The following is a 27,005-nucleotide window of genomic DNA, read 5'->3' on the forward strand; positions in this document are numbered from 1 at the left end:
ACATGTTTAAATGTGTCGGGAGCAAGCGGGAGGGAGCCTGAGAAAGAGGCTGCGGCCAAGGACGGCGGAGCCCCACCTGGGCCGGGCCTCCTGGCCCCTCTTGCGCAATTCTTCCCTGTGAAAATAAAAGTGGACTGACTTTTAAAGGGAAATTTCCAGCTATTTTTAACCCCAGAAAGGAAGAAAGGGAAGGAGGAGGAGGAGGCTGGGAGAGAGGGAGGGAGAGAGGGAGGGAGGAGGGACTCCCCGCGCGGCCAGCAGGCCTTTCCTTGAGTGACTCAGGCCTGCGCTAAGTCGCTGCCGCCGTTTCTACTGAGCCTGAGGGGTGGGGCTGAGCAGTTTCGTCCCCTGGGGCCCTTTCTTTTTGGAGAAAGTTCTGGGCTGCAGCCAGCCGGGCTGGGCAGGGTGGAAGGTCCCCAGAGCTGTCCTCCTCGGAGCCCCCCTTCCCCCTCCCCCGCAGGTTCTGTGGGGTCCTGGAACCCAAGGGGTGAGGACTGGTGTGGGCGGACCCCGGCGCCGGGCTGGGCTCCACAACCTTACTCAGAGCATCGGTGTCCTGTCCGTCCCCCGGGCATGGGGACAGCTTCCCTGTTGGGTCCCAGCCCCCTTGGCCAGCCCTGTCTGGAGGGTCATGTCTGAGCCCCAAAACCCTCTCGGAGCCTGTGCCCATGATGTCCCTCCTCCACGGGGCTCCCCTGATTTTTCCAGCGTCCAAACAGTACCCTGGAGTCCCCACAGAGCTTTCCTCCTCGGAGCCTCAGTCTCCAAGGGACCCCCAGAGGTGAGCCACCAAACCCTGAGTGTCCCAGCCCCAGGCCCGGCTGGGCTGGGTTCCAGTTCTGTGGCCCGCTGAGGGGACCCGGGGGCCTGGAGAGGTCCACGTGGGGCTCCTCCTTCTCAGGGCATGCAGTGGGGGTTTCCCCTCTGAGCAGTGCAGGGGCTGCTGGGAGAGGCAGGTGGTCTCTGTCAGCCCGTGTCTCAAGTGACAAGTCTGTGGTCATCACAGGCCACCCCAGCCCATGCCCACTAGCTCACCTGCTCAGGAAGGCAGGCTACCTGTTCAGGGACTTGCCCGGGCAACGCACTCCCCGGGCTCCAGGCCTGCCTCCGTGATGCCAACCTTGATTCCTGGCCCTTGCCGGCAGGAGGGAGCCGGCCCTTGGCCTGCGCTGACAAGAGGCCTTGGTCCTGCGCAGTGGCCACCGGGGTACGTAGGTGTACAGGACCCCCGCACGCAGGGCCCCGTGCAGAGCCCTAGGTTCCTGCTAGTCACAGCTGCACGAGGAGTGACAGACGTCAGCCAGGGGCTCTGGGACGGCTTCCTGGAGGAAGAGAAGGCTAAGGGTGAGGGGTCGTTTCTGCAGAGGACAAGACAGGCAGACAGCAGAGCGGGGCTCTGACCCAACGCTGATGGGCCCCCAGGGGACGCCCAGCCCCTGCAGGTGGCCCCTGCCAGCCCACTCCTCGTGCCGACGGCCGGGCACACACCTGGGCCTGGTGACTGCGGGCCCCTGCCTGAGGAGCAAGGGGCAAAAGGGGACATGCTGTCCAGCCCGGCCTAGGCCCTTCCTCCTCAGAACAAGGGGGAGCCCTCCGAGGTCGGCTTGAACCCATCCCCAGGAAAGCACAACAGCACGCTAGGGGCCCCGCATCCAGCTCAGGGGACTGGGTGGCTAGGCCCGCCTGTCCACCCGAAGCAGGGCCATAAAGCCCTAAGTCCACACCTTGGGAAAACTCTCAGCCCTCTGGGAAATGGTCCCGCTTGGTGGCAAGGAGAAGAAAGTAGATAGGACTCTGGGAAGGACGTGGCAAAAGGGCCGCTGAGGCCCAGGGGCAATGCTGGTCCCTTGGGGGGCCAGTGGCCAGAGCCCGGTGCTGGGCCCGCACCTGGCGGTGGCTGGTTGTGGCTGGGGTGACAGGCTGGACACCCCTCAGGCCCCCGGGCTCTCTTGACAAGAAGGTCAGGTACGTTTTACCATCAGCTTCCAAAGGTGGTGAGTGAGGCCCTGCCCCTGTGTTCTGCAACCTTCCCACAGCTGCTCTGGAGGGCCCCTCCCCCAGGCCAGGCCAGCGCCCCCGTTGCAGGCCAGACCCTCAGACCAGTTTGTGAGCCTCTGCTCCTTGCCCTCGGCTTTGGAACCCCTGAACCCGCAGCAAGCAGACCTGGGCTCACACCGTAAGTCCCACTGGCTGCCCCCACCTCGCGAGCCACATCGGCGGTGTCCGCCCGGCCCGCTGCAGCCCTCCGGGGGCCCACCTGCCTCTGTGGACGGAGGCCCAGACCTGGCCTGGCCAGGAGCCAGTCTTGGCCTAGCTTTCCTGAAAACTCAGGAGCATCTGCTTACTTTCCCCCAACATCCCAGGGCTGCGAGGGGCCCGGGGGCCCAGAAGCACCCAGACCGACCACAGAGCGGGGAGCGGGCCCAGAACCCCTGACCAGGATACTCGGGCCTCGCCGCTCCTTAGAATCCTGGGGAGCTAACCACATCGCCCCCCGCCCCCGCCAAGCAGGCTGTCACTGCTGACCACCCCCCTTGCCAAATGGGCCGGGAGGGGTTTTCTTATGCGGGCAGGAATGGCCCAAAAGTCAGCATGGCCTCCCCAGCCCGCCCTGACCATGGCACCCCAGCATCGGGAGGCAGCAGGGAGGGGAGCGGACCCAAATCAGTCCGCCCAAGGTGAGCCTGTGGGGCCCTTCTCTCCGCTGGGGCCTGAAATCTGGCCAGAGGAGACACCGAGAACCAGGGCTGGCCCCTGGTCACGGCCAGCAGCCCCTCCGGAAGCCAGCCCTGCAGCCTCACCCCTATTGGTCAAGCTCCCCAGCCAGACTGGGGCCCCTTCCCCAGCAGCCTTGTCTCCACCAGGAGCCCCTTGCCGCCCCACCCCCATCAGGTTTCTGGAGTGGCCTGTGCCCTGCGTCTACCTCCCTTCCTTTGCTTCTCCCACATCACCCTCCACACGTCCTAGACTGGCAGAACCCCTCCTCTCCCCTCCCCTTCCCTCCCTCCAAACCCCTGGCCTGGAAAGTTTGATCAAGAAGAGTCAGGCTGGGCCAGAAAGCTCAGGCCTAATTTGTGAATGAAACAGCTCTGGATCCCCATGCCAGGGCCTTGCCCACCCCGACCTGCCTCAGGCCAGCCCCTGCCTTGGCCACGCACAAACCCTTCCCAGCCCCAGCTACTCTGGCTTTCCTGGGTCTCCTTGGCCACTCTTGCCCATGGGGGTCCCCCAGGCAGCAGGCGGCACAGGGGTTGGAAGGCTGGGAAGCCTGGATGGCCTGTCTACCAGGGGCTGAGGAGAGCCCTGGCTCCTGGGGGAGGCCCAGAGTGGAGTCAGCACAGCTGGGCAGACCCAGGAGGTGCTCCCCTCCGCAATGCTCCCTTCTCCCCTCCTCTCTCTGGAGCTCCCCCCGCCACTCCTCCTTCCAGGGCCCCCTCTTCCCCTCCTTCCAGAGCTGCTCCAAGGCAGCCGGGTGAAAACCTGCTCCCAAGCCAGGCTGAACTTTTGGCCCAAAGCCCATTGACAGAAAGCAGGGCCCCAGCGGAGGGCACCCAGGCAGTGGCTCAGGGAGGAGGGGGTTTCTCCTGAAGCCTTCAGTTCTTCCCCAAGAGTAGAGGGGGCGTGGTGCGCAGAGCCCTGTGCCTGTGGGCCGGAGGGGGGGGACAGAGAGGGACTGACGCCACCCTCTTCCTTCTACAGACAAGCTGCTCCTCCAGCCCCCCCCCTTACATAAACATGTCTCTGCCTCCAGGCGCCTCAGCTCCCGGGCACTGGCCCCGAGAGAAGTTACCCCAGGCTCTGGGAAGCGCAGCCAGCTTCTGGGGGAGACAGGGGCAGCCGCCCTGCCTGGGCCTGACCGTGCCCCGGTGCTCACAGCGTCCTGGCCGCCAACAGTGCTACACACAAGCCTGGCGCCATAGGGGCGACAGGTGCGCTGAGAAGAGTCGGGTGTCCAGTCTGCCCGCCACCAGCCATCCCACTCGGCCCACGCTGCAGGGCTTCCCGCAAGGGCTGCTTCGCTGCCAGCCCCAGGCTCTGCGGACCTGCAGGGGCTCCTTCCCCAGGGTCCCTCACCCAGCTAGGGCCCTCTCAGCCTATAAGGCTCCCCTCTGGCATCACCTACCCCAGAAGCCCCCCAGGACGCCGCGCCAGGTGCTTGTACCTCCTCCCGCGGTGCGCTGCGGACCGCCCTGTGTTGGGACAGGGGTGTCTGTCCCCAGGGCCAGGCCATTAACTTTAGTTTCAGGGGGGACTGTGGCAGACATTTCCAACGCCCAGCGCTTAACCCGGCTGGGCACAGGATGCCCAAATCTGGCATCGCGGCGGAGAAACAAATCATGCGGCAGGAGCACGTGGGAGGCGCCCAGGGCTGCATAGGCGCTAGCAAGGGACTGGTGGGGGGGGCTCGAGCGCTTTCCGGGGCATCTTAGGCTGGAGGCACCAGAAAAGGGGCCGGACTGTGACCAAGGAGCTCTAGGGGCGGGTCCCTCCTGGGGGAGTGGCAGCGCAATCGTGTGGCCGGGCGTTGGCCCCAGGTTGTCTCGTTGGGGCCCCCAGAACCCTCTTTCCAGAAACCACAGCCCTGCTGCCACCGTCCCTCGGGGTCGCTAGCGCTGGGCTGTCTGGCGGGTCTCCTGGAGGCTCGCAACGGAGCCCTCAGGGCTGCTGGGAGGAGAGCCCTGGTTCAGGGCTTACGTCCCGCTGTCGGGGGCACGACCTCTCCCGCCCCGGGCCTGGGGAACCCTAACCGGCCTCGGCCGCCCGTCCCCACCGCGCACGGTCCCCTCAGACTCCCCGGTGCCCACTCCGCCCGCGCCTCCCGCGCTATTGAGATGCAAATCTTTGCCGATTGTGGCCGAGCGCGGCGGCCGTCGGGGCCGGATCCTTCCGCAGTCCGGAGCCAAACTTTTTGCCGCTGAAAACTTTCGAACAAGAAGTAGTCCCTAGGGCTGGCCCCGGCGCCCCGTCGCCCCGCCACGGCCTCCAGCACCGGGAGACCGGGGTTCCGGACGCGCGCCCAGCCCGAGCAGACGCGGGCGGGCGGCGCGCGCGCAGGGGCGAGGCCAGCAAGGGCGAGGGGTGCGGAGGGATCGGCGGGGCGGGCCCGGGGGGCGGGGCCGGCGGGCGGGGGCGGGGCGCACGGCGGCCCGCGCCTCACTAGTGCCTCGGCCGCGGGAGGGAGCGCAGGGGCGCGGGGCGCGGGCGCGGGCGCGAGCGCAGCGGAGGAACGAGCGGGGGAACGAGCGGGGGCACGAGCCGGGCCCGGAGGCCGCGAGGGTCCCAGCGCCGCCCGCCCGCCGAGAAGCCGGGAGCAGTCGCGGGCCGCCGCCGCCGCTCGTGGGACCGTCCGGCGCGCGCCCGTGCGCCCGAGCCCCGCCGTCCCGGCGCAGGAGGCCGCCCCCGGCGCAGCGGGCAGCGGGCGGGCAGGCATGCCGCCGCTCCCGGCGCCCCTGCTCTGCCTGGCGCTGCTGCCCGCGCTCGCCGCACGAGGTAGGCGCCCGCCCGCGAGCCCGCAACTTCCCGCGCCCTCCGGAAACTTTGGCGGCGCCCTGCGCGCGCGCCCCGGGCGGCTGGGAGCGGGCGGCCAGCGCGGGGAGGGGGAACCCGGAGACCCGGGGCGCGGGGAGAAGGACCGAGACTCCCCCGCGCCGCCTGCCCGACCGGGGTGGACCCGCGCCGCCCGCACCTGGAGCCGGGTCTGAAGCCGGGTGGGGCGCTGGGGGCCCCCGGGGCCCCGGGAGGCCCAGCCCTGGGCTCGCCCTCCGTCAGCCACGCGTGGGGCTTGCCGCCGGGGCAGGCGGGCGAGCTGCCTACTGCTTTTCGATTTGAATCGAGTCGGTTTTGGTTTCCTGTTGCTTTGGGGGCCAGTATCTTTTCCCTCGCCGCTGGCCCGCGCCGCGGGCGGATGTTGGGGCGCGGAGCGTGGGGTCCCGGCCGTCGCGCTGCCTTTACGGAGCTGTGCGGCGCGGCCAGGCTGCCGGGCGTGGTGGGCAGCGGGGCGCCAGGCGGACCGGCCTCCTCCCCATTCAGGACAGTTGGCGAAGGGCCGGGCGAGGGGCGCGGACCCGGGGGTCTCCTTCCCACGCGCGATCGCTGCCCCCAGCCAGGCCCCCAGGCGGTCTGGCCGGGGCGGGGGCCGGGGGTGGCGCGGGGGTGCGGAACCCCCAGCTCGAGCTGGTGGGACTTTGACTTTGCGGAGTTGGAGTTTGGAAACCCTGCGAGGGTGAAGGGGGACGTGGAGGAGGCGCGCGTGTCCGTCTCCACTTCACGTCGAGGGACCCAGTGGTGATTAATTCCTCTCTGGCCCCTAAAAGTTGGAGGGGAGACTTAGCGTCCCCCTCCAGACGGTGGGGTCCCAAGTCACATCCGTCCCCACCCCCAAGAGGCTTAATTTACACAGCGCTGGAGAGATGGGGAGGCAGCGACTGGCTTAATCCCTTCTGGGGAAAGGGGTGGAATTCCTTCCAAACGGGTGTCTTCATCGTTCCCCTCCTATGGGTGAAGCTGAAGATGCCCGCCCCCCAGGGGCAGGTATTGGGTGTCCTAGAGGCGGGGCCAGGTCCCCGAGGTGTAGCCCGGTGCCCCAGGAGGCGGCCCTGGTGACAATGGGCTGCTCTGATTCCTAGGCGGGCGGGGCATCAAGCCTCGCAGCTGTCGCCTTTTCCCACGAGCTGGGGGTGGGGGGCAGTGTGGCCACCCCCCCCAGCACCGCCCCTCACAGAACATGTTTGAACAGCAAGACAGTCCTGGTGGCTGGATAGGGGCCCAGCCCCTCTGGGCTCCCCGCTGAAGCCCCATTGAAGAGGGGTCGGGGGTGCTTGGGAGAGTGGCCCAGGGTCATGTCAGATTTCTTCACTGTTGTCAAGATGGCATTTCAGGCCACCCTGTCCACTTTGAGCGTGACCTGCCCACCTGCCACCCAGCCAGCCTGTTGCCTTTCCTCCCCATTTCTGACCACGGAACTCTGGGCAGAGTGTTGAAGCCCCTTGGGGTTCACATTTGGGAGTTTCCGAGGTCCCCTGCCCCCAGCAAGTCCATGACGATGCAGAACCTTGTAGGTAGAGGGGTGGCTATGCCGCTTGGGGGGGCCCTTCCCTGGGCTCAGGGCCCTCCCACCACCCAGGCTGACCTATCGTCTTGCCCCTTCCCAGGTCTGCGATGTTCCCAGCCCAGTGAGAGCTGCCTGAATGGCGGGAAGTGTGAAGTGTTCCCCAATGGCACCGAGGCCTGTGTGTGAGTACGCACCCCTGCGCCCCTGTGGGGACCTGTTGCTTTTGTTGGGAGCAGAGCCCCTGCCTTGTGCATCAGGGGCCAGCGGGGACAGAACACTAGGCCATTGTCTTGTGGAGATGGCCCAGAAGGCTGGGCGCGGTCACGTGCTACTTTTATTGGACAAAGTCTGGCAATTACTTAATCACCAGCAATTACACTGTGTGTGTGGAGCTGGTCCGGCTGCTGGAGGTTCGAGCACGCCTTTGTGGGCCACCTTGGACTCCTGGGGTGTGCTAGGTGGGAATTCTGGGCACCCCATTTCTCCCTAAAGTCCCTGAGAAACAAGTGACCCGCCGGGGAGGCTGTGGGCCTTCAGCGAGGCTGGGTCTCTGGGGGGTGCCTCCTCCTCCTCCTCTGGGCAGGGCCTCTGAGCCAGAAATGGGCTGGTTCAAAGCCAGACCCGCCCCTCTGGGCCTTCCCGGCTCCCCCTCTCTGACCTCCGGGGAGGTTGGGGAGCTCATTCCCCAGGTTGGGGGGGGTGCGCGTGCCTGCCGGGGGGCTCGGGTTCTGTCCTGGCATCTGTAGCTCCAACCTCCCCCCCCCCGCCTCCCCCCCCCCCCCCCCCCCCCCCCCCCCCCCCGCCGCACCAACCGGCCCATCGCCCCGCCCATCGGCTGCCAGGCCTTGGTCCCCGAAGCTGGGGCAGGAATGTGTGTTGTGGGGTGTGTACCTGCGGCTCGCCCCGATTGGGAAGGGGACTCCTGGTTCAGTCCCGCACCCCGCCTGCCCGTGTGCACCGGCCACAGAGGAGTGTTTCTGTTGTGCCGGTGGCCTTGACTTGGTGAGGTGGGAGCCCAAGGTGGCAGTTGGTGGCTGGAGGAAGGGCCCCTCCTCCCCTGGGGTGGGGGGCAGGGGCACAAGGGAAGCAGGGGTTCCCCAGCCGGTCCGGGTCCTCCGTCCTCCTCGGGCGAGCCGCATTCCCACTGCTAAGGGCCCCTTCCCTTGACAACCCTTGGCCCGTGGGCAAGCAGCCCCTCCTTCCCCTGCCCCCAGCCTCCCCGGGCTGAAGCCAATTAAGCAGGTCTGTGAGCAGTTTAATAGACAAAGAGGATTGTGTCTTTGTTGGATGCTAATGAATGCACACTTTTTTTTTTTTTTTGGTTTTTTTGGGTCCTTTTTCTTCTCCTGCAGAAGCCTCACCAACGCTTGATGCCCTAAATCTTGTTTCCTTTCATTCAGAGACCGACAGCTGGGATTCAGGGGAAGCGCGGGGGCTATTGTCGGGAGGCGGATTAATGCCGTGTGATTAATTATGCGTGGCTTCCCAGAATGCATGACTCCCGACTCCCTTCCCGCCGGCCGCGCTCTGGCAGCGCTCACCCATGGGGCGTGGGGGGGGGTCCCTGCGCGTCTGCAGAGGCTCTGGGAAGGCAGGAGGGGCGCTGTGCTGGGGAAGGTGGGAGCCATCTTTCATCAGCGCCACCAAGGAGCAGGGACAGCCCAGCCCAGGAGCCACTGGGGTCTCCCTGGGCTGGAGCCGGGGCCACAAGGGGGCTGCCTTGGGATGTGGCCCCCTCCTGTCCATTGGGGTAAGACCCTTCCAGGGCACAGAGCGACAGTGCAGCGTGCCCTCCCGTCCCTCCGTCCCAGCACCCTGCCAGCCCGAGCCCGGCCACTGAGGGCTGGGGTGGTGGGCTTGGCTTCTCCCTGGGGCCTGAGGCCCCCTCCTCCTTGGCGGGAAGCCTGCCTCGGTCTGGCCTGGCCTGGCGCTCAGCCGAGCTCGGCCCACAGAGACCCCATTGTGCACACCCCACAGATCCACTTGGAAGACGGAACGGAAGCCCTGTCCTCAGAGGCCCTACCTCTGGGTCGCCCCGTGATGGAGATTGGGGAGCAGGGATGGGGTGCCAGCCAGGCCCAGCTGTGGAGAGGCCCAGGTCTGGACTCGGGATGCCGCTCGGGGACGTAATGGCCACTCCTGTGGTGGGCCCTGGCTCCCTCTGTGCCGGGGGCCGGTGCCTTCTGCTGCGACCTGTTCCCCTTGAGGCCCCGGAAAGTCTGCTAGGGTGGGAAGCTGAGCGGGGAAGGCACTTTCTTTCCCCCTAGGTGTGAGGGCGGAGGCCCCTGGTGCCAAGCTAGGTAGGAATTCCGACTCTGTAGCATTCGTCCTGGGCTCTCTCTCAGAAGGTCCTTGACCTCTCTGGGTCGGCTTGCTGGCTCCCCCGTGGAGACCGTAGTGTCCCAGTGCCGGGCACGGTAGTACCTGGTGAGTCATATGTTTCCATCCGAAAGAGAAGAAACCTTCCCCGGAGCCCCACTAGTCAGGTGTCTGTAGGGCTCAGGGTTGGGAAAGAGGTTTTTGTTCGTGTGAAAGCCTTCCCAGGACCGGCACCGGGACTGGTGGGCCGGTGGCTGCCGGGGACAGGCCGTGGGGCCTGTCCCTGTGGGCTGAGCACCAGGCCCAGGGCAGTCAGTGCCGGGGGCGGGGGACACTCACGAGGGCTCCCCCTCTTTTCTTTTGTTTGGAGGAGGGAGAAGGCCCAGGGGATTGTTGTCCACTGGGGTGAGCATGCATCCTCTGTCTGATAGCCTTACGGTGGGGGGCTGCCCCGGCCTGGGTGGGGAGCTGAGGCCCCAGGATCGCTAAGCTGCCCCCCCACCCGTGAGAAAGTCTGCTCCCCGGGTCGCCGCCCAGGTGATCGCAGAAACAGGCTGAGCCATCGCGCTTGGAGCACCTGGGAGGGAAGTCCAGTGGGCTGGCGGCTGGGGGCTCAGCCCCGGGACCAGCCCGTGTTTGAGGCTGGCTCGGCCTCCCACCAGCTCTGTGACCCCGGGTCGCCGGGTCACCTGAGCTCAGACCCACGACTGATCTCTCCGCGGCGTGAAGATTGTGTAAGAACTGCCGGCCAAGTGTCGGGTCCCCCGCTTCTCCCTTTGAGCTGACCGGGCGGGTTTCAGGATCCTCGTTCTCCAGCGTCTGGGCGGCCCACCAGTCCCTTTGGAGGCCGCAGAAGGCGCCGCCCGGGGAGGGGCTCCCCGGAGCTGGCGGTTTTGTTGCTGCCACTGGCTCGCACCCCCCAGTCCCCTTGCTCTCCCCCAAGATGCTTCTGAGCACCTGCTGGGTGCTGCCGGAGGTGCTGGCTGGCGGGCCCGGGGCCGACACAGCCCGGGCCCTTGTGGCGGTGATGTGGTGACTTTCCCGGCAACACCACGTGGGCGTGACGTGTCGGGGGAGGTGAGCGTGGTGGGCGGGGCAGCCTGATCCGGGGCTGACATGGCCCCAGCCTGTGACACCATGTGGTTTGGGCACGGGGCGGGCGGGGTGGGGGGTGCCCTGCCCGGATGGCCGAGCACAAAGTGGCGCCTGGCCCTGCCCCTCTCTCTCTCCAAGCCTGTGTCCTAGCCGGCCGGCCTGTCGCACCGCATGGTCCCCAGTCTCCCTGGCTGCTCTCCGAGGAAGCAGGGCCCGAGGGACAACTTCCCTTTACCAGAGGAGGTTGGGAGGCTTGGGCGGGGGAAATGACGGGGCCTGGCTTCAGAGGGACTGTTCCGTCAGCTCCTGTCACCTGGTCTGGCGGTTTCCACTGAGTCACCTGGGAGCCTTGGGCAAGGCTGGGGGAGGGACAGCCTGACTCCCCAGGCCACCGTGGGGCTTCCTCTGTTTCTGCGGCATCTGGGACCCAGGACGGGGTTAGACACACACGGGCGAGACACGTAGGGTGAACCAGACCGGCCTCCCTTGCTTCCCGGCTCGGTGTGGAGACCTCAAGGAACCCGCCTTCTTTTGAAGGAAGACGCCTCCTGGGGCCAGGCCCTGCCCCTGCACCGTGGCTAACGTTTTTCCCGTTGCAAGAAATACATATTTTTTTTTTTTGAAAAAGAAAGGAAACTGTGCCCTTTGCAGGAAGAGGGTGGGTTCGGGTCAGCTGTGGATGGAGGAGACGCTCTTCAGGATGGTGGGCGGTGCAGCTCGGGGCTGGGACCCCCAGCAGCTGGCAGCAGGGGAGGGGCCCACGGGACCCCACAGGAGCCAGCGACGGCCCCCCGCTGCGCTCACCGTGCCTTCCACGGGCAGCCGGGGCCACGCCGGGCCGAGGGGTGCACCGTCCCGGAGTGGGGAGGGCACCTTTCCTGTTTCGCGTCTTGTCTAGAAATAGTGGGAGGATGTGGCTTGCAGACCTGGTCGAGCGTCTGGATTGCTTTCCTCAACAACGTAGCAGGAGGACGACCGCGCACAGATGGTCGCCTCGACCGGCCCCTGAAGGCCCTGGCAGTCCCGTTTCTTGGTGGCTCACACCCCTCCAGGTGCTGGCCACCGCCCACTGGTGCTGGCCAGCGCTGCTTGTCTTTTTTTTTTAAGCCAGTTTACAGGTGGGAACAACTGAGGCGGTGAGGGGAAGGGCTGGGCTGGGCCGGGGCTGGGCTCTGCCTGCGGGGACCGTGGGGCCGGCATGTCTGTGGGTCCTGAGGCTCCCCGGGACGGCCGGGGCTTAGCTGGCTCTGGTGGGCTGTGTGGGCGCCCCACCGTGTCCTGCCGTGCACCGTCTAGAAGATGGCGGGACCCCCTTCAGACACACATCGCCTCCCTAGGACTGTTTCCCCCTCTGTATGTGACGGCGTTCCCCTCCGCGGCATCCCAGCAGGACCCTGGGACGGGCCCGTAAACGCCCGGTCGGGGTTAGGGGTGCCTGGCAGTGAGGCAGGGCTGGGCGGGAGGCAGGTTCTGTGAGTCTGGGCCCCGCTCTAGGCTCCGGTGTTCCTCGCAGATGCCCGCCCCCCCCCGCCCTGGGCTGGGGAGGGCGCGGTGAAGCACGGGTGTTCTGGTGGAGGGCGGACGTGCGAGGAAGGCCCTTTTCGGGACTAGCCCGGGCCCCAGGGTGTCTTCTCAGACTGGGCCCCACCCCCCACGCAGGACAGAGCGGCCGACAGGTGGGTTGGGGCTGCATAGACGCGTGTTAGGGGTCGGTCACTGGCATCATGAGTCTTGCTGTTTTCACCACTCGGAGCGCACCATCGGGCACCTACCGCGTCCCTAAGGCTGGCCCGCACCCGTGCCATCCGGCCTGGGGCCTGCCGTCTGTCCACAGGCCAGCCCTGCGGCACCGTGTCCCTCCCCAACCCCGCAAGGCCTGCGTCCACCTTGCCCGCCTCCAGCACCTACTAAGCGCTCAGTAGAAACCCTCCGCCCACCGCAGCCCTGCAGCACCAGGCCGCGGGCCCCAGCTCCACAGCTCCGTGAGCTCCTCTCTAGACCAGCCCCCAGCCCTGGCCAGCCCTAATCTGCTTTCCGCCCCCGATCTGCCTGTCCTGGACGTGTCACTCGAGCACAGTCCCACGACATGGCTGCTTCTGGGCAGTGTCTCTCTGTGGGGCCCACCTGCCCTGGACCCCGCCGCATCTCTGAGACGTCAGGGATGGGCTGGCACTGGGCATCAGCATCCAGGTCCTGTGGTCTCAGGCTGAAGTACAGAGGAGATGGGGGTTGGAAGGCTTCCCGGAGGAACTGGCCCTCGTCTCTGGGCCCGGGTGGCCGGCCTGCAGTCCCGGTGACCCTAGGCGTGTGGCTTGGCATGTCCCCAGGGGAGTCACCCGGGAAGGCCGGACATGCCTGCGGCCCTGGCCCGCTCAGGCTCCAGGTCCACGCTGGACCCTGCTCTCACTGGCCGCCGAGCATCAGCCTGCCCCGAGCAGCTCGCAGGGCTGTGGTGGGAGGAGGGTCTTACGGAGCGCATAGTAGGTGCTGGGGCAGGCGAGGCCGACGCAGGCTGTGCTGTGTGGGAGAGGAGAGGCGGTGCGGCAGGACACACGGCAGGACAGAAGCAGGCCCCGGGAGCGGGGTGTGGTCATCGCCCGCCGGCCTTTCTGGACTCGCAGGATGGGCTCAGAGTTACCGGGTGTGGCCCCGTGGGAGACAGACGGGGCTGGGGCCCGGCCCCTCGCGCTTAGATGCAGACGGGGTCCCTGCGGGCTGCCTTCCGGGCTAAGGCCGGCTCCGTGTCTCCCCCAGGGCAGCACCGTGGCCCCTCCTGGTCAGGGTCCCTCCCGGTCAGGCACACTTGGGCGCGCTGGCACCCGGGCTCACTGCTGTCGGTGGGGGCACGGCTTTCTCGGCTTCTCTGAGACCCGTGGGATTCTGGGGCAGAAACTCTCCCCCGCAGTGTTTCGCCAAGTGGTGCAATGCCCCACCCTGCACCCCCTGCTCCTGGGGGGTAGCATTCCGGCGGGGGGGGGGGGACCAGCGTGTCAGGTCATTAGCGCTTTCAGGTGAATTACTTTGCTTAAGCCCCTGCTCCCTGGCTTCCCCCTGACGCTTCTTTGAGTGGGTCTGGACCCCTCGGTCTCCCGCCCCCACAGCCATTTGTTGTCCTGTGGGTCTTAAGCTCTCCTGGGCGGGGGGGAGGGGGGGCTTTCTCTGGAGGTCACCCCTGCGCCTCCCTGCCCTGCCCCCAAGCAAATGAAGGCCGCTCTCTGGGGGGCACAGCTTCCAGGAGGAAGGGCCTGGGGTCCCGTTCTCACAGTGGGCCTTGGTGGGGAGGTGTGCACTGGGGAGCCTGGCCTCGGACCCCACACGTGCAGTTTCCAAACCCAAGCATCCCCCGGACACAGTGGCCAGCCCCCCGCCGGGTCTCGGTCTGGGACGCCCCACACGGTCCTGGCCCGGCCGTGGCTTTGGACCCTTCACCCCGAGAGCTCGGCCTGCCGAGGTGGGGACCCTTGCTCGCTCCCCGGGCCACCCCCATGCTCAGGCTGCTCAGAGATGTGGGCGGGGGGTGCTGAGATGCTCGCGGGAGAAGTGGCCACATTCTGGCGTCCGTGCGGGTTGGGCTGGGACCCATCCTGGCCACATGCTAACGAGCGGGTGAGGATTTGCCCGCAGCTGTCTGAGCTCACCCCTCAGCGGGCCGGCTGTCCGCCGTGTGCTCTCGAGGGCTGCAGTTGGTTCCATTAAGCCGGGTAAGCGGCGCCCTCGTCACTGTTGACGCTGTTCATTTGCTGAGCAAATCGCTCCCCCGTGGGGGAGCTGAGGCTTCGGGGAGCTGGGCGGGTGGTCACGGCCGTCCCGCCGTCGCAGCAGTGGGCCCCGGAGGCTGGGGTTTGAGAGGTGGCCCCAGAACATCTGAGACACCCCCACCCCAAGACTTCTTGAACCCACGCGGGGTCATGCAACAGGATAGGAGGATGCCGTGGTGGCCCTTGGGCCCTCGGCTGCTCCTTTCCCTGGGGACACTTCCAGGCCCGGGCGGTCGCCTGGCTGCTGGCCTTCTGCTTTCTTCACCCCACGGTCGTGGCCTGGCCTGGGTCATAGCTGAGCCACAGGCATCTGCCCAGGGGACCAGAACCGAGGACCCAGCCAGACCCGCGGTTGACCCTCCGCCGACCGGCCTGGGTCACAGAGCCTGCTCAGTGCGCCTGCTCTGGTAGGGTGTCCCCTTCCGGGACAGGAAGCTGCCAGGAGGAAGGAGCCCGGCCAGTCTGCGGGGGACAGGCAGGGGGAGAGGGGGGCAGCCACTGCAGCAGGGCGGGAGGGGGGTGGGCGGGGAGAGCGGCAGCTGGCAGCCTCTGGAAAGGTCTGTCCAGGCCTGCGCAGCAGGGCCCTGCGTGGGGCTGGGGACCTGCCTCCCACCATTTCCTCTGTGTCGGTTGTTGGTGAGCGGAAACTGCACAGTTACTGGAAATGAGAGGTTTGGGGAAGAAGCCAGAGTTTTGAGTGTGTGTGTTTTTCCCCCGAAGCTTTTCAGTAAGAGCGACGCTGAGCTCAGCCCGGGCTGTGGGGAGGGTCCTGCCGCACGTCCGCCCGCCCCTCAGAGCCTCTGTATCCCCTCCCTCCAGGGCCTGGGCCAGGTGACTACCTCTGCGCCTTCCGGGCCAACCTGTCCGCCTGGCTGGTCCCGGCTCCCATGGGGCGGCCTACGGGGCGGGGCGGCCCCCTCCCTGCTTCCCCTCCCCCGGGTCAGAGTGAGGGCGGCCTCGGCCCTGTCTGCCCAAGAGCCTGGCAGGCCAGGCCGTGTGTCCCGGCATCCACATGTGGCCGGGGTTCAGCACGTGGTGGCCTGGTCCCCTGGTGCTCGGCAGGCACTGTGCTCTGCTCCCGAGCCCGGGCCAGTGCTGGGGGTGGGCACACAGTGGGAAGTTGAGGCCAGAGGCTGCTGGGCGACTCGAGGTTCTGGAAGGAGGGGCAGTCCAAGCCAGTTGCCCTGAGCAGGGCTTTCCCTCGTTTTAGCACGCTGCTCCCGCAGAGCTGGGGTGGCGTTTCCACCAGCAACACAGGCCGTGGAATGTGCTCCCCCCCTGCCCCCCGCCGGGCTGTGTGGCCTTGGGCTGCCCACTGACCTCTCTGAGCTCCTTTCCCTTGGGGAGGATGGGGACCAGGCACCTCGAGCCGGGTGAGGCGTCCCGCAGAGCTCCTGGCCGGCAGGTGCGGCCCTTACGGCCTATCTGGGGTGGTTCCAAGTCAGTGTCCCCTTTCGGTCTGTCTGGGTTCACACGTGGCTCTAACATGGTCGGTCCCTGACAACAGGTTGGGTGAGTTCTTCTCCGCACCAGAGCCCTCCCCTCATGCTCCGAGGCCTCGTCCAGAAAGTTCTCCTGGACAGGCCCCACCCGGGCACTTGGGCCGAGCTCATGCGAGGGCAGAGGGTCAAGCACAGCCGGAGAACCGCCTGCTTTCCCTGCAGGGAAAAGCCCTCCCGAGGCGGTGGACCCACGGCCTGTCTCGGAACAGCCGGTGTCCCCAGAGGGTGGCAGTGCAGGCCCCCTTCACCTCCTCGACCCGGGCCTGGCCTCTGTCTTCTGGCATTTGCTGCGTCCCAGGGCGCCTCGGAGGCCGTGCGGGGCCTGGGGTGACAGCCAGGGCTACACAGCCAGGTAGGCAAGCCTGGGGGGGAGGGCGCGTGGGGCCTGGTCTCGGGGTGGGGGTGCTCAGTGGGCATGAGAGGGCAGCGGAGGCCAGAGAGAAAGGGCTGGTGAGTGACGCAGGACAGGAGTGACCTCTGGGACCACCACGGACCGTATTCCTGTGCTGCGGCCGGGCCGGAGGGAGCCCGCAGGTGGCCCTGCCAGGTCCCCGCAAGCAGGGTGGTCCTGCCGTGTGCAGCAGGGAGCAGGCTGGCTGTGAGCTCCGGCCCTCTCACGCCAGCGCCTATGGCTAGGAAAGCCCTCAGCCCCGTGGAGGAGGAAGACTGGCCCTCCCGCTGGACGAGGGCTGCAGGGGAGCCGGGCCCAGAGACGGTCCCCCGCCAGCCGGCTGGGAGGCTTCCTGATTCCCAGCCCCCACCCCCACCCCGGGTTTTGTGTTTCAGCGGAGCTGGGGGTAGGAATGCATTGTCTGCTGCGTCCCTCTGGGACTGGGGTGGTCAGGTGAGAAACCCAGGCCTCCTGGGCGGGGTGTGTGGGTATAGGGAACACACATCCTCCCGCTGGACCCGTAGCCGCCCCCTGGCAGGACTGGGGGGCGGCCTGGCTCTGATGGCCCCTGGGGGACTGGCTGCTGGTTAAGAGCTGCGTTCAAGTCCAGCTGGTGCAGCGAGCCTGGGCCCCGGTTTCCTCATCTGTGAAATGGGCCCAGTATGTGCCTGCAGGGCCGGCGTGGGAGCCCGGGGAGGGGAAGCCGGTGGGGTCTCAGCGCAGGTTCTGCTTCATCTTTCTGGAAGCCGCGTGAGAGGGTCCTTGGATACTCGGCAGACTCTGGAAAGAAGCTCAAGTGCCCCTGGGGTCCACCCTGGCCGGCCGGGGGTCGGGGGGGGTCACTGTGCAGGCTTCTCCTCTCCCCACGTCTCCTGAGATGGCAAGTGCTCCTGGGAGCGGAGGCAGGAAGTTGCCAGAGTCATTTCTGGCTTTGGCGGGAGCTCAATCTGCGGTTGCTGACTTCATTAATCGAGTTTTGGATTAAGCCCTCCCTATGGCCTTGTGTGCCTGTCGATTCCTTCATTGCTTCCGAGCGATTGGGGGTGTGGGTCTGCGCTCCGCCCTGCTTGGGAGCAGAGGCCCCTGCCTTTGTGGGGGGCAGTGGGCCTTTGGGAGAGCCCAGGAGAGGTCACACCTGCCACCCTTATCTCCAGTTTGGGCTCTGTCTTTTGGTGGACCAGGAGGAGGGCAAGGATTCTCTGAGTGGGGGTGGGCAGCCCTTTCCTCACACGCCTCATGTCCACGGGGCTTTCTTGTGACCCTGGGGGACCCTGTTCTTGCTGGCTGTGCCAACCGGCCGTCCTCCCCACCCCATAGGTGGGCCTGGTTTGCCTCTGTCCCCAGCTGCTGGGCCATCTCAGGAAGCTTCCCGGCTCCCCCTCTGGCTCCTGCACCGGCCTTTTCCTCCCTCCAGACCACGGGCCACTTCCCACGCCGAGGGTGGGGCAGCCCTGAGTGACATGGGGACAATGAGCCACTAGGGCATTGTTTTCCCTGCAGTGGGAAAGGTGACTTCCCAGGAGAACAGGTCCCTCCCCCACACGAAGGGCTTCCCCCAGAGCCGGGAAGGAAGCCGGCTCTTTCCTCTTCCCCGCATATTTTAGACCTTCCAGAGATGCGACCTGGGGAAGAGATTCAAGACAAAGAGCTGGCTGGACTGTCGGCCGCTGTTGGGCCCGGAAGCCTGGGCCCTGGGTCAGTTCTTACATCTCCAGTGGGGGGGGTGCTCTCCCAGAGCTGAGCTGTCCTGGCCGTTCCCAGTGGGAAAGGACGCCAGGTCCCCAGATGGGCCACCGTTGGGGGAGGCCCACAGAGGTCGCCGAGCTCCCCGCCCAGCCTGTGGTCATCACGTCATCACTCGGCTGTTGCCTCCCGTAAGACAGGTGGCCCCTGCTGGGATACGGGGGGGGACTTAGAGTGGCCCTGCCCAAGGGAGGGGCCAAGGTCCTAGGACTCCCCACTCCCCCCGCCAAGCCTTGAACAGAGAAAGACTTGAGCTCATTGACCCCACTACTCATGGCTGTAGCTCTGGGGACCTCGGGTCTGAGGTCTTTCTGACCTGCCCTCGGTCTACCCCTGTAGCGAAGGAAGTCCACAGGTGGCCCCGTTTGGGTGGGCTGGGACACGGGGGTGCTCTTCTCCCCAGGCCAGGGGTCTCCGCCACTCCCGGCCCAGCTGCCCAGGGGTGGGCGGTCCCTAGTTTTATGTCTGGCATTGGTGGTTTGGCTGGAAGCTGGTGGTCCTTTGTGAACAGCATAGGATTGGGTTGTGGGAGGAGCAGCAGACAGCCAGGCTCCCCCGGCCCTGGTCAGCAGTGGGAATCAGTGATGCTGACTTGGTTGACCGGTACACAGCAGGAGCCCGAGGGCCCCCGAACTGCTTCCTGGGCAGAAGACTCGTGGAGGGCCAGCAGGGGTGTTGTGGGGAGGGGGCTTCTAGGCAGGCAGTCCGCTGCAGGCTGGGCGGGGGCCGTGTGGGGGGCGGGCAGCTTGGGGGCCGGGGTGGTGAGGAGGGAACCTCCTTGTTCTGCTCCCCAGTAACTGATCCTGTGGCCACGGGGCATGGGTCCTGCCGCTGGTGGTGGCAAGATGGGCGGTTCTGCGGGGCCGCGTGGACTTGGTTGAGGAGGGACGCTGATCGCATCCCGGTGGCTCTCCGTAGCAGGGAGCCCTGGCCGCAGGCTACTCGGTGGGCTGGGCGCGCGCTCCTTCCCTGCGATGGGAGGCATGGGCCTTGCTCCCCTGTGGGGTGCCCCCCCCGAGTCCTGCACCAGAGTTTGTCCCGGTCCCGGCAGGGTCGGTCGCCCCAGGAGGGCACATCCTTGCGTCCCCACAACTCTCCATAAACACGCAGAGCTCGCTGGGTCCATCCGTGTGTTCCCAGAGACGCGGTGACTCACGCAGAAACCAAATGCAGTGCTGGCGAGCGTGAGTCCCCTCCGCCCAATGGTGAGGTCGCGGGACGACAGGCACGAGGGCCCTCTGAGCACGTGCAGTCCATTGAGCTTCCCCCGACTCCACTGCCCTCGGGAAACTGAGGCCCAGGCAGAGTGGGACGGAGAGCCCCTCCCGCACCCCCAGGAAGCAGCTCTCCTGGGGTATCGGGTTCCTCCAGCGGGGACAGAGGGAGGGGTACCCCATCGCTGCCCCCGGCCCCCAGCTGGCTGGGGTGCAGGCCCCGTGCTTCCCTCTGGACCACAAACTCCTTGAGGGCAGAGCCGAGCCCAGCTCTCCTCACCCCTCCCTTCCTCTCTTGTCTCCTAGTTTGGGGCGGAGGGAGCTGTCACCGGTCCCCTGGGGGTGGCAGATGGCTGCTTAGCTTAGAAAGGAAAACAGCACAATTTAGAATTAGTCCCGGGTGAAAGGTCACAGCAACATCTGACTCCAGATGCTTTCTGGAGTCGCATTTCTATGGAGTGCGGGTGGGGGGGGAGGGCAGGGGCGAGTGGGTGGAAATACTGAGGTGGGAACAAAGCCCCCAGGGCTGGGGACAGCAGGCCCTGCGGCCATTTGGCCGTCCTCCTCCGTGGGCCAGGGTGTCTGCCGGAAGCCTGGCCTATCTCGGCCCGTCTCGGCCCCTCTGCGGCCAGCGTGGGTCGGCTGACGGGCGGGCGGCGGCGCAGAGGACGGGAGAAAGGGCAGGTGGGGGGCAGATGCTGGGTGGCCTCCTGGAGGGAGCCTCTGTCCCTGTCCGGTCGGCAGGGGGCTCCCCACCCTTCCCGGACAGGAGGGTATGCCGGCCCGCAGGAGGCTTCATTCGGGTCACTTGAGACCCCACCCTGGGCCCGCTCTAGGCTGGCCCCTGTCAGGTGCTGTTCCCTTGGCCAGGCTGGGGCCCCTCCCCACCAGGCACTTACAACAGCCCTCTAGGACAGGCACGGAGGACGGACTGGCCTCCTGGTCCTCCAGCCCCCTGTGGGAAGTCTGGGGGCTGTGGGCAGAGGGGCCCACAGGTGTCCCTCCCCGGGCAGCTCCCGTGCTGTGGCCGGGTGGGGAGAGAGGTGTACGCAGGGGCAGAGGGGAGAGACGGCAGGGCCGGGGCCTGGAGGGGGACAGGCACAGTGGGGAAAGGGTGGCCTCCAGGACTGGCCCAAAGCTAACCCGAGCACCTGCCGTCCCAGACCCTGTGTCTGGCTCAGGGCTTCCCCTTGGCTCAGGCTCCCGGCTGAGCCCCGGTTGTAGGTCGTACCCCACTCGGCCCCAAAAAGCATCTGCCTCTACTGTCCGGTCTGCAGGGACCCCCCCTTCCCTTGTGGGCCTGGCCGTCCTGGAGCTGGGGTGCTGGTGGCGGATGGTGGCACGTCCGGGCCCAGTGCAGGGGCCAGCCAGGCTGGACAGCATGCCTTCACGGTGGTGTCTGCCTGGCCTTGGGCAGGACTAGGGAAGACAATGGGCCTTCTCAGCTGCCGCTTCCCCCCCACAGAGGAGCCTCCCTGGCCCCTGCCCCGCCCGCCCTGGTTGGCGGCCCGCCGCGCCCGGCTGGGAGCAGCTGCTGCCCGCGTCCCCGGCCACAGGCGCACCTGCTCCCCGGCCAGCCTTTGTCCACGCTACCGATGCCTGATGTCTTGGCGTACTTTCCCCCGCGGGCCTCATCGGTGAGGATGCCACCCATCCCGGTGGGTTGTCCCACGGTCTTCCCACCAGAGTCCCCCTCCTGAGCCGGAGCAGGGGGGCTGTTCACAGGGGCGCCGTCCCACTGCTGGAGGGTTTAGGGATGAACCTTCCGGTCCATCTGGGGATGCCCAGCATCCCAACAAGTTAGGAATCCGTCTAGTGGCGGGGGACGCAGGGACACCCCCTGGGGGACCCTGAAGGCTTCCCTTCCCTCAAACCAGCAGGGCTCCGAGCGGGGGGGGGGGGGGGGTGTGTGGACAAGGTCAGCTCCCACCCTGCTCTGATTGCCCAGCGTCCTCCACCCACCGCCCGCCGTCCCGCCAGTGGCTGGGAGAGAAAAAAGAGCCTTTTCTCACAGCGGGAGCAGCGGCCAGCTCCTGCCTGACAATGGAGGGCATTGATAGGTTGGGGGAGGTGCTGCCTGTCCCCCACACCCATCCCCCGTCCCCCCGTTGCTCCTCTCGGGGCTCCCAGTACCGCTCAGGCCGGGAGCAGACGGTCAGTAACTCCCGAGTCATGGAGCGTGGTGGTGTGGGGGTCCCTGAGCCCCAGCCGCCAGCCCCACAGCCTGCTTCCCCAGCAGGCTGGGCAGGAGCCTGGCTCCGTCCTGAGTCACCTCCCCGCCCCCCACAAAGGGCGACTGGTTTTCCTGAGGCCGGCTGGCTTGGGACTGTTGGCTTCTGACAACAGACGGTGGGCCAGGGTGGCCATTTTGTGTTGTCCTTGTCACCTTCCCCAAGTGGCCGCCACAGAGAAAAACCTGCAGAGAGACAGACGCAGCCCAGGCCTTGGGGACAGACAGGGGACAGCTCATTGCTGAGAGATGCGAGGACCCCGAGACCCCGGCTCCCCAGACCGCCACCCCGCCCATGTGGCTCTGGCTCTAGTCCCCGGGGCGGGCCAGGGGGAGGCAGTGAGGACCGGCAGGCTGCCACCTGCGGAGGGGGGTCCCTGTGGGACGGCCATGGCTGTTGCTTCGGTGCCAGGGCTGGGGGCAGCCCCTTCTTGGCGGGGCTCTGGCAGATGGGGTGTTTCCATGCTCAGGAGAGCCCCCTCTTCATCCGGGGGCCGGGGCTGCCCCGCCCACCCCCACCTCTGCCAGGGGCCGGAGGGCCTGCCAACGCGGTGCCCGGAGCTGTGGGTGTGGCATCCCAGCGGCCTTCCCAGGCCACTGTGGGCCGGAGGCGGGCCAGGGCCGTTCCGCCTCGCAGCCTGCGCCCCTGGGAAGAAGGACGCCTGGCTGGTCCCAGGGCCTCACTGCTCTTCCCCTCGAGTGCAGGGCCACAGGGTGACCTCCATGGCCCCTGTGAGGCCCAGGCGCCAGAAACAGGGCCAACAGGTGTCCGGGGGGGGCTCTGGGATGGGGGTGGTGTGTGCAGAGCCCCATCCCTGCAAAGAACCTGTGAGACGCCCCCTTCCCAGTTTGTCCGCTCCCAAGGGAGCCTGAGCAGTGGGTTCTGGGGCAGGGCACGGAGCTGGCCGACGTGGCGGCCTTCACCCCCTGCTCCCCAGCCCCGGGCTGGCTCGGGGAGAGCCCGGGAAGGATTCTCAGGAACTCGGGAAGGATGTGCTTCTGGGCACCTTGATTTCTGTTGTTGTGAAATGGGTGTATTTGCTTGCGGCTGATGTCACCTGGACATTGTAAAGACTTAATCCCCAAGGGGGAAACCGTGTCTGGGCGCTGGGCGTGGGGGACCAGGGGGTGGGGTTGGGGCACCGACTGTGTCCCAGCGGTGTTCTTGTCTGCTAAGAGCCCCTCCGCAGAGGGAACTCCACCTCAGAAAGGAAACGGGGAGGAGTCTCCCACGTCTTGGGCCTCTGTCCCTATTGAAGCAGAAAAGCCATGAACCCTTTTATTACCCAAATAAGGCTCGCTGGTTGCAGGAAAGCTAGCAGGGAGAAGCGGACAAGCCCCCAACAGGGGAGCCCCGGAGCGCTCCATCCTGGGGCACAGCTGGGACCCCCTCTGCCGGCTCGCCCAGCTGCTCACGCAGACGCCCGCGCGGGTTTTGAAACCCAGGCTGTGCTCACTGTGCGTTCTGCTCTCCAGCCCGTTGCCCCGGTTAACATGATCGTTTTTTTTAATTGAGGTGGAATTCACTGAGTGTGAAGTGAACCACTTTAAAGTGTTTGGGTGGGAGGCGGTTGGCTGGTCCCTGGTCTTGTGCGGCCGCCTCCCGCGTCTGGTCCCAGCACCTCCTGCAGCCCCGGAGGAGTCCCGAGCCCACGCCCGGCCACAAGAAGCTGCGGGCCCTGCCGACGCCGGGGTGGGGAACCGGGGCCAGGCCAGGGTGGCGGGGGGCCGGGACGCCGGCATGAGTCACCGCTCTGGCGTGTCCCCCACAGCTGCAGCGGGGCCTTTGCGGGCCAGCGGTGCCAGGCGCCCAACCCCTGCCTCAGCGCCCCCTGCAAGAACGCTGGGACGTGCCACGCCGTGGACCGTGGTGGTCTGGTGGACTACTCCTGCACCTGCCGCCTGGGCTTCTCCGGGCCCCTCTGCCTGACGCCTCGAGACAACGCCTGCCTGTCCACCCCCTGCCGCAATGGGGGCACCTGTGACCTGCTCACGCTCGCCGAGTACAAGTGCCGTTGTCCCCCGGGCTGGGCAGGTGAGAGTGGGCGGCGGCCCCTGAGGACCCCCGGCCCCGGCCCCGCCCCTGCCCCTTTCCAGCCCCGAAATTGTCTGGTTTCGGCTGCTGTGGGGCCCCCGCTCCTCCCCGCCTCCACGAGGACGGGGCTCCTCCGTCTGGTCTTGCGCTCGGGGCCGGGCCAGCTCTCAGTGAGGAGCTCTGATGCGCCCCAGGCCCTGGAGGGGACAGACCGGCTCAGGTCTTGAGGTTGGCTCCACCCGCCGGCCACGCGTCCCGGGCCCCTCAGCCCCTGTCCACAAGAAGATGGCCACGTCCTGCTGTCGGGTCTTGGGGACTAAAGACACGCTGCTTTAGGTCTGCGCGGGGTGGGCTCCTCCGTGGCGCCCGGAAGCCACCCCCGGGGTGGAGGAGGCTCTGGGCGCAGCCCGCCAGAAGCCCGTGTAACCCGCTCGCTGCCCCTCGCCCACCAGGGAAGACGTGCCAGCAGGCCGACCCGTGCGCCTCCAACCCCTGTGCCAACGGCGGCCAGTGCCTGCCCTTCGAGGCCTCGTACATCTGCGGCTGCCCGCCCGGCTTCCACGGCCCCACCTGCCGGCAGGACGTGAACGAGTGCGGCCAGAACCCCAGGCTCTGCCAGAACGGGGGCACCTGCCACAACGAGGTCGGCTCCTACCGCTGCACCTGCCGCGCCACCCACACTGGCCCCCACTGCGAGCTCCCGTATGTGCCCTGCAGCCCCTCCCCCTGCCAGAATGGGGGCACCTGCCGCCCCACGGGGGACACCACCCACGAGTGCGCCTGCCTGCCAGGTACCGTCCCGCCGGCCGAGGGGGCCCCAGGGGTGCGGGAATGGGGTGTCCAGTGTCGGGGCAGGGAAGGGTCTGGAAGGGTTACCAGTCAGGAGGCGGACTGCATGGGGTCCAGGTGTCACCTCAGTCCCTGGCCATCCCTTCGCCCCCTGGGGGGGGTCTGCTGTGACCCCCAACACCTCTTCCCTGCCCCCTTTGGTAGGGACCCGGGTCCCTGCAGCCCCCAGGACAGGCTCATCGGTGAGATGCAGCCCTGGGTGAATCGAGCTGGACAGGGGTTCCCGCCGCCCCCCCCAGGCACCCCTGCACTCATGGCCCCTGGCTCTTTGCCCTGCTCTGGGACTCCTGGGTTGGGCACGAGCCCCCTCTTGAATTCCCTGGAAACCATGTGCCAGTGGTGAAGCTCACCACAGCCTGCCTCCCGTTTCACTGGGACATGTCCTGCCTCCCTGGTGGCTTGTCTCCTGTGGGTATGGGGGACCGTGAGGGGCGGCCACCCACGGCTGGCCCCCGGTAGCTCCGCTGGCCCCGCTGCACAGGCTGGTCTTTGCACCGTAGTTTCTGAGTCAGTTTTGCTGCTGCTGATCTAGAAACTACTACGGGAAGCTTGCAAACCTTGCAGTCTGAGGGCCGGCACTTACCTGCGCCTGGGGCAGGCAAGGAGCAGGAGCCGCAAGGGTGGGGTCACAGGGTTTGTCTGCTGGGTGTATGGGGCCTAGCTGACCCGGGGTTCCCGGGAGGGCTGCCCCAGCTGCCAGCCGCCCCGGCCCCAGCAAAGGGGAAGTGTCCTGCCTGCCTGCTGGCCGCAAAGCCCTGGGCCTTGTCGCCGCATCATCTGCCTTTGCGTGCAGACGCCAGACGCGTGCATTTCCTGGGTAGCGCCGGGTGTTCCCTTCCTACCTGACCGCCACAGTGCCGCTGGCTGTGGGTCGCCCAGGCGGGCTGAGAACCAAGTCCACTTGCCAGGCCCACGCCTGGGTTCTGGGTTCAGTTGCCTTTTTGCTGGCCCGGTGAGCTCGGGCCTGGGACCTCCCATCCAGCCACGTGGCTCACAAGCGTCCTGCCTTCCCGGGGCCACAGTGAGGGCTGGAGGACCCACCAGAGGATACCCCGTGCCCGGAGCTCGTCCAAGGGATGGGGGGAAGCCACGGTCAGGGCCCGCTCCAGCACGCGTGGAAATTACAGCCCGGGCTCTGGGCTCCCACGTGGAGGGAGCGTCCTCCAGAATGCTCCCACTTAGCACCTTGGCTCTTGCCGGCCTCCTGCTTTGGCCCCCACAGCCCTGGTAGGGTAGGGGGGCCGTGAGGGAGGAGACGGCTGCTTCAATGGCAAGAGAGGGGTTCAAAGGCACCCCGGGAGGGGCGTTAATTAGTAAGCGGCTGTAGGTTTGGGCTGTTACCAGCGCACCTTTCTTGGTTGATGATTGAGCGAGCGAGGCTTGAGCGGGTTAATAGCTGAGCGGCGGGGAGGCCGTGAGGCAGGTTGGCCCCAGCTGGGGGAACCTCACCTCTGTTCCTGGGGAGCTGAGGGCCACGTGTGGGTCCCCTGCCCAGAACCCTCCCCAGCCCAGGGCAGTTCCCTAAGACGGGGCATGTGCTGCGCCCCCACGGGGCACCCTGGGGACCCCCACATGGTGCCTGGCCTGGAGGCAGCCACAGGGAACTCTTGAGGCTGTTTCCAAGTGAGCCTCCAGGGTCCCGCATTCCCCAGTCCGTGTCTGTTCAGCAGGCCCTGGGCCAAGTGATCGCTCAGAGAGGAGCGTGTCACCTGTGTGTGCTGGAACGTGGGGCCTGGTCCCACGGAGAGCAGGGGACACGGCCTGGACCCCAAAGGCCCCAAGGCAGCGGGCACCCCAGGGGAGGCCACGGAGGGGCAGCACCCCACCCATGGGCACGGTGGCTCCAGCCAGGACGACGCTGGAGCCGTGGGCCGGGCCTGACCGGTCCCCCGGCTCCTTCTGCCGCAGGCTTCACCGGCCAGAACTGTGAGGAGAACGTGGACGACTGTCCCGGGAACAACTGCAAGAACGGAGGGGCCTGTGTAGACGGCGTAAACACCTACAACTGCCGCTGCCCACCGGAGTGGACAGGTGCGGCCGCCCGTTCTGGCGCGCAGGGACGGCGTGGCCTGGGGCAGCCCCGGCCCGCCACCAGCGTCTGAGGTCCCTGCCCCCGTGGCCGCACCCACGCGACCTCAGCTGCCTGGCGTGGGCCATCCGCAGCCTGGCCCCAGGCAGCCCCATGCTGCAGCCAGGCTCCCTGGGTCTGGGCCATGTTTGGGGCTCACATCCAGCAGACGGCGCACAAGCGGGGCCCCCGAGCCCCGTGCCCACGCAGTGCAGTGGCTCGGGCTGCAGGCGGGTGGAAGGCTTTGCGGCGGAGGCGGACCCCGACCCTCGCGGCCCAGGGCCCTGGCGGCGTTCGCCCAGCCCGACGGTCTTGGCCCTGCAGGTCAGTACTGCACCGAGGACGTGGACGAGTGCCAGCTGATGCCAAACGCCTGCCAGAACGGCGGGACGTGCCACAACAGCCACGGCGGCTACACCTGTGTATGCGTCAACGGCTGGACGGGCGAGGACTGCAGCGAGAACATCGACGACTGCGCCAGCGCTGCCTGCTTCCACGGCGCCACCTGCCATGACCGCGTGGCCTCTTTCTACTGCGAGTGTCCCCACGGCCGCACGGGTGAGGGGCGGGGCCGTCTGGGGTGGCGGGCAGCAGGGGGAGGGCACCACCGGCCTGCAGCTCCCCCGGCCCCGCCTGGCGGGCACACCGTCGCTGGGACACGCAGATGGCGGCTCCCGGAGCCCAGAGATGGCGCGAGAGGGGCCTTTCTGGAGGGAAGAGGGCTGGGGTGTGCTGGGGCAGGCCTGCTGG

At 67.2% G+C, this 27,005-nt stretch overlaps 1 protein-coding gene across 1 annotated transcript in view; it reads left to right on the forward strand.

Moving 5' to 3' along the window:
• Positions 1 to 5,165: 5,165 nt before the first annotated feature.
• The window catches only part of NOTCH1 (notch receptor 1), a 42,305-nt gene continuing 20,465 nt past the window's right edge, over positions 5,166 to 27,005 (forward strand). Inside the window, exons 1-6 of the mRNA XM_046022081.1 lie at positions 5,166 to 5,490; positions 7,152 to 7,233; positions 23,076 to 23,338; positions 23,791 to 24,129; positions 26,096 to 26,218; positions 26,580 to 26,813. Of these exons, the coding sequence (XP_045878037.1) occupies positions 5,430 to 5,490; positions 7,152 to 7,233; positions 23,076 to 23,338; positions 23,791 to 24,129; positions 26,096 to 26,218; positions 26,580 to 26,813 (1,102 nt within the window). The 5' untranslated portion in view covers positions 5,166 to 5,429. The remainder of the gene's footprint in view (positions 5,491 to 7,151; positions 7,234 to 23,075; positions 23,339 to 23,790; positions 24,130 to 26,095; positions 26,219 to 26,579; positions 26,814 to 27,005) is intronic.

Source organism: Meles meles, chromosome 11 (genome assembly GCF_922984935.1).
Source record: "Meles meles chromosome 11, mMelMel3.1 paternal haplotype, whole genome shotgun sequence".
Taxonomy (NCBI): Eukaryota; Metazoa; Chordata; class Mammalia; order Carnivora; family Mustelidae; genus Meles; species Meles meles.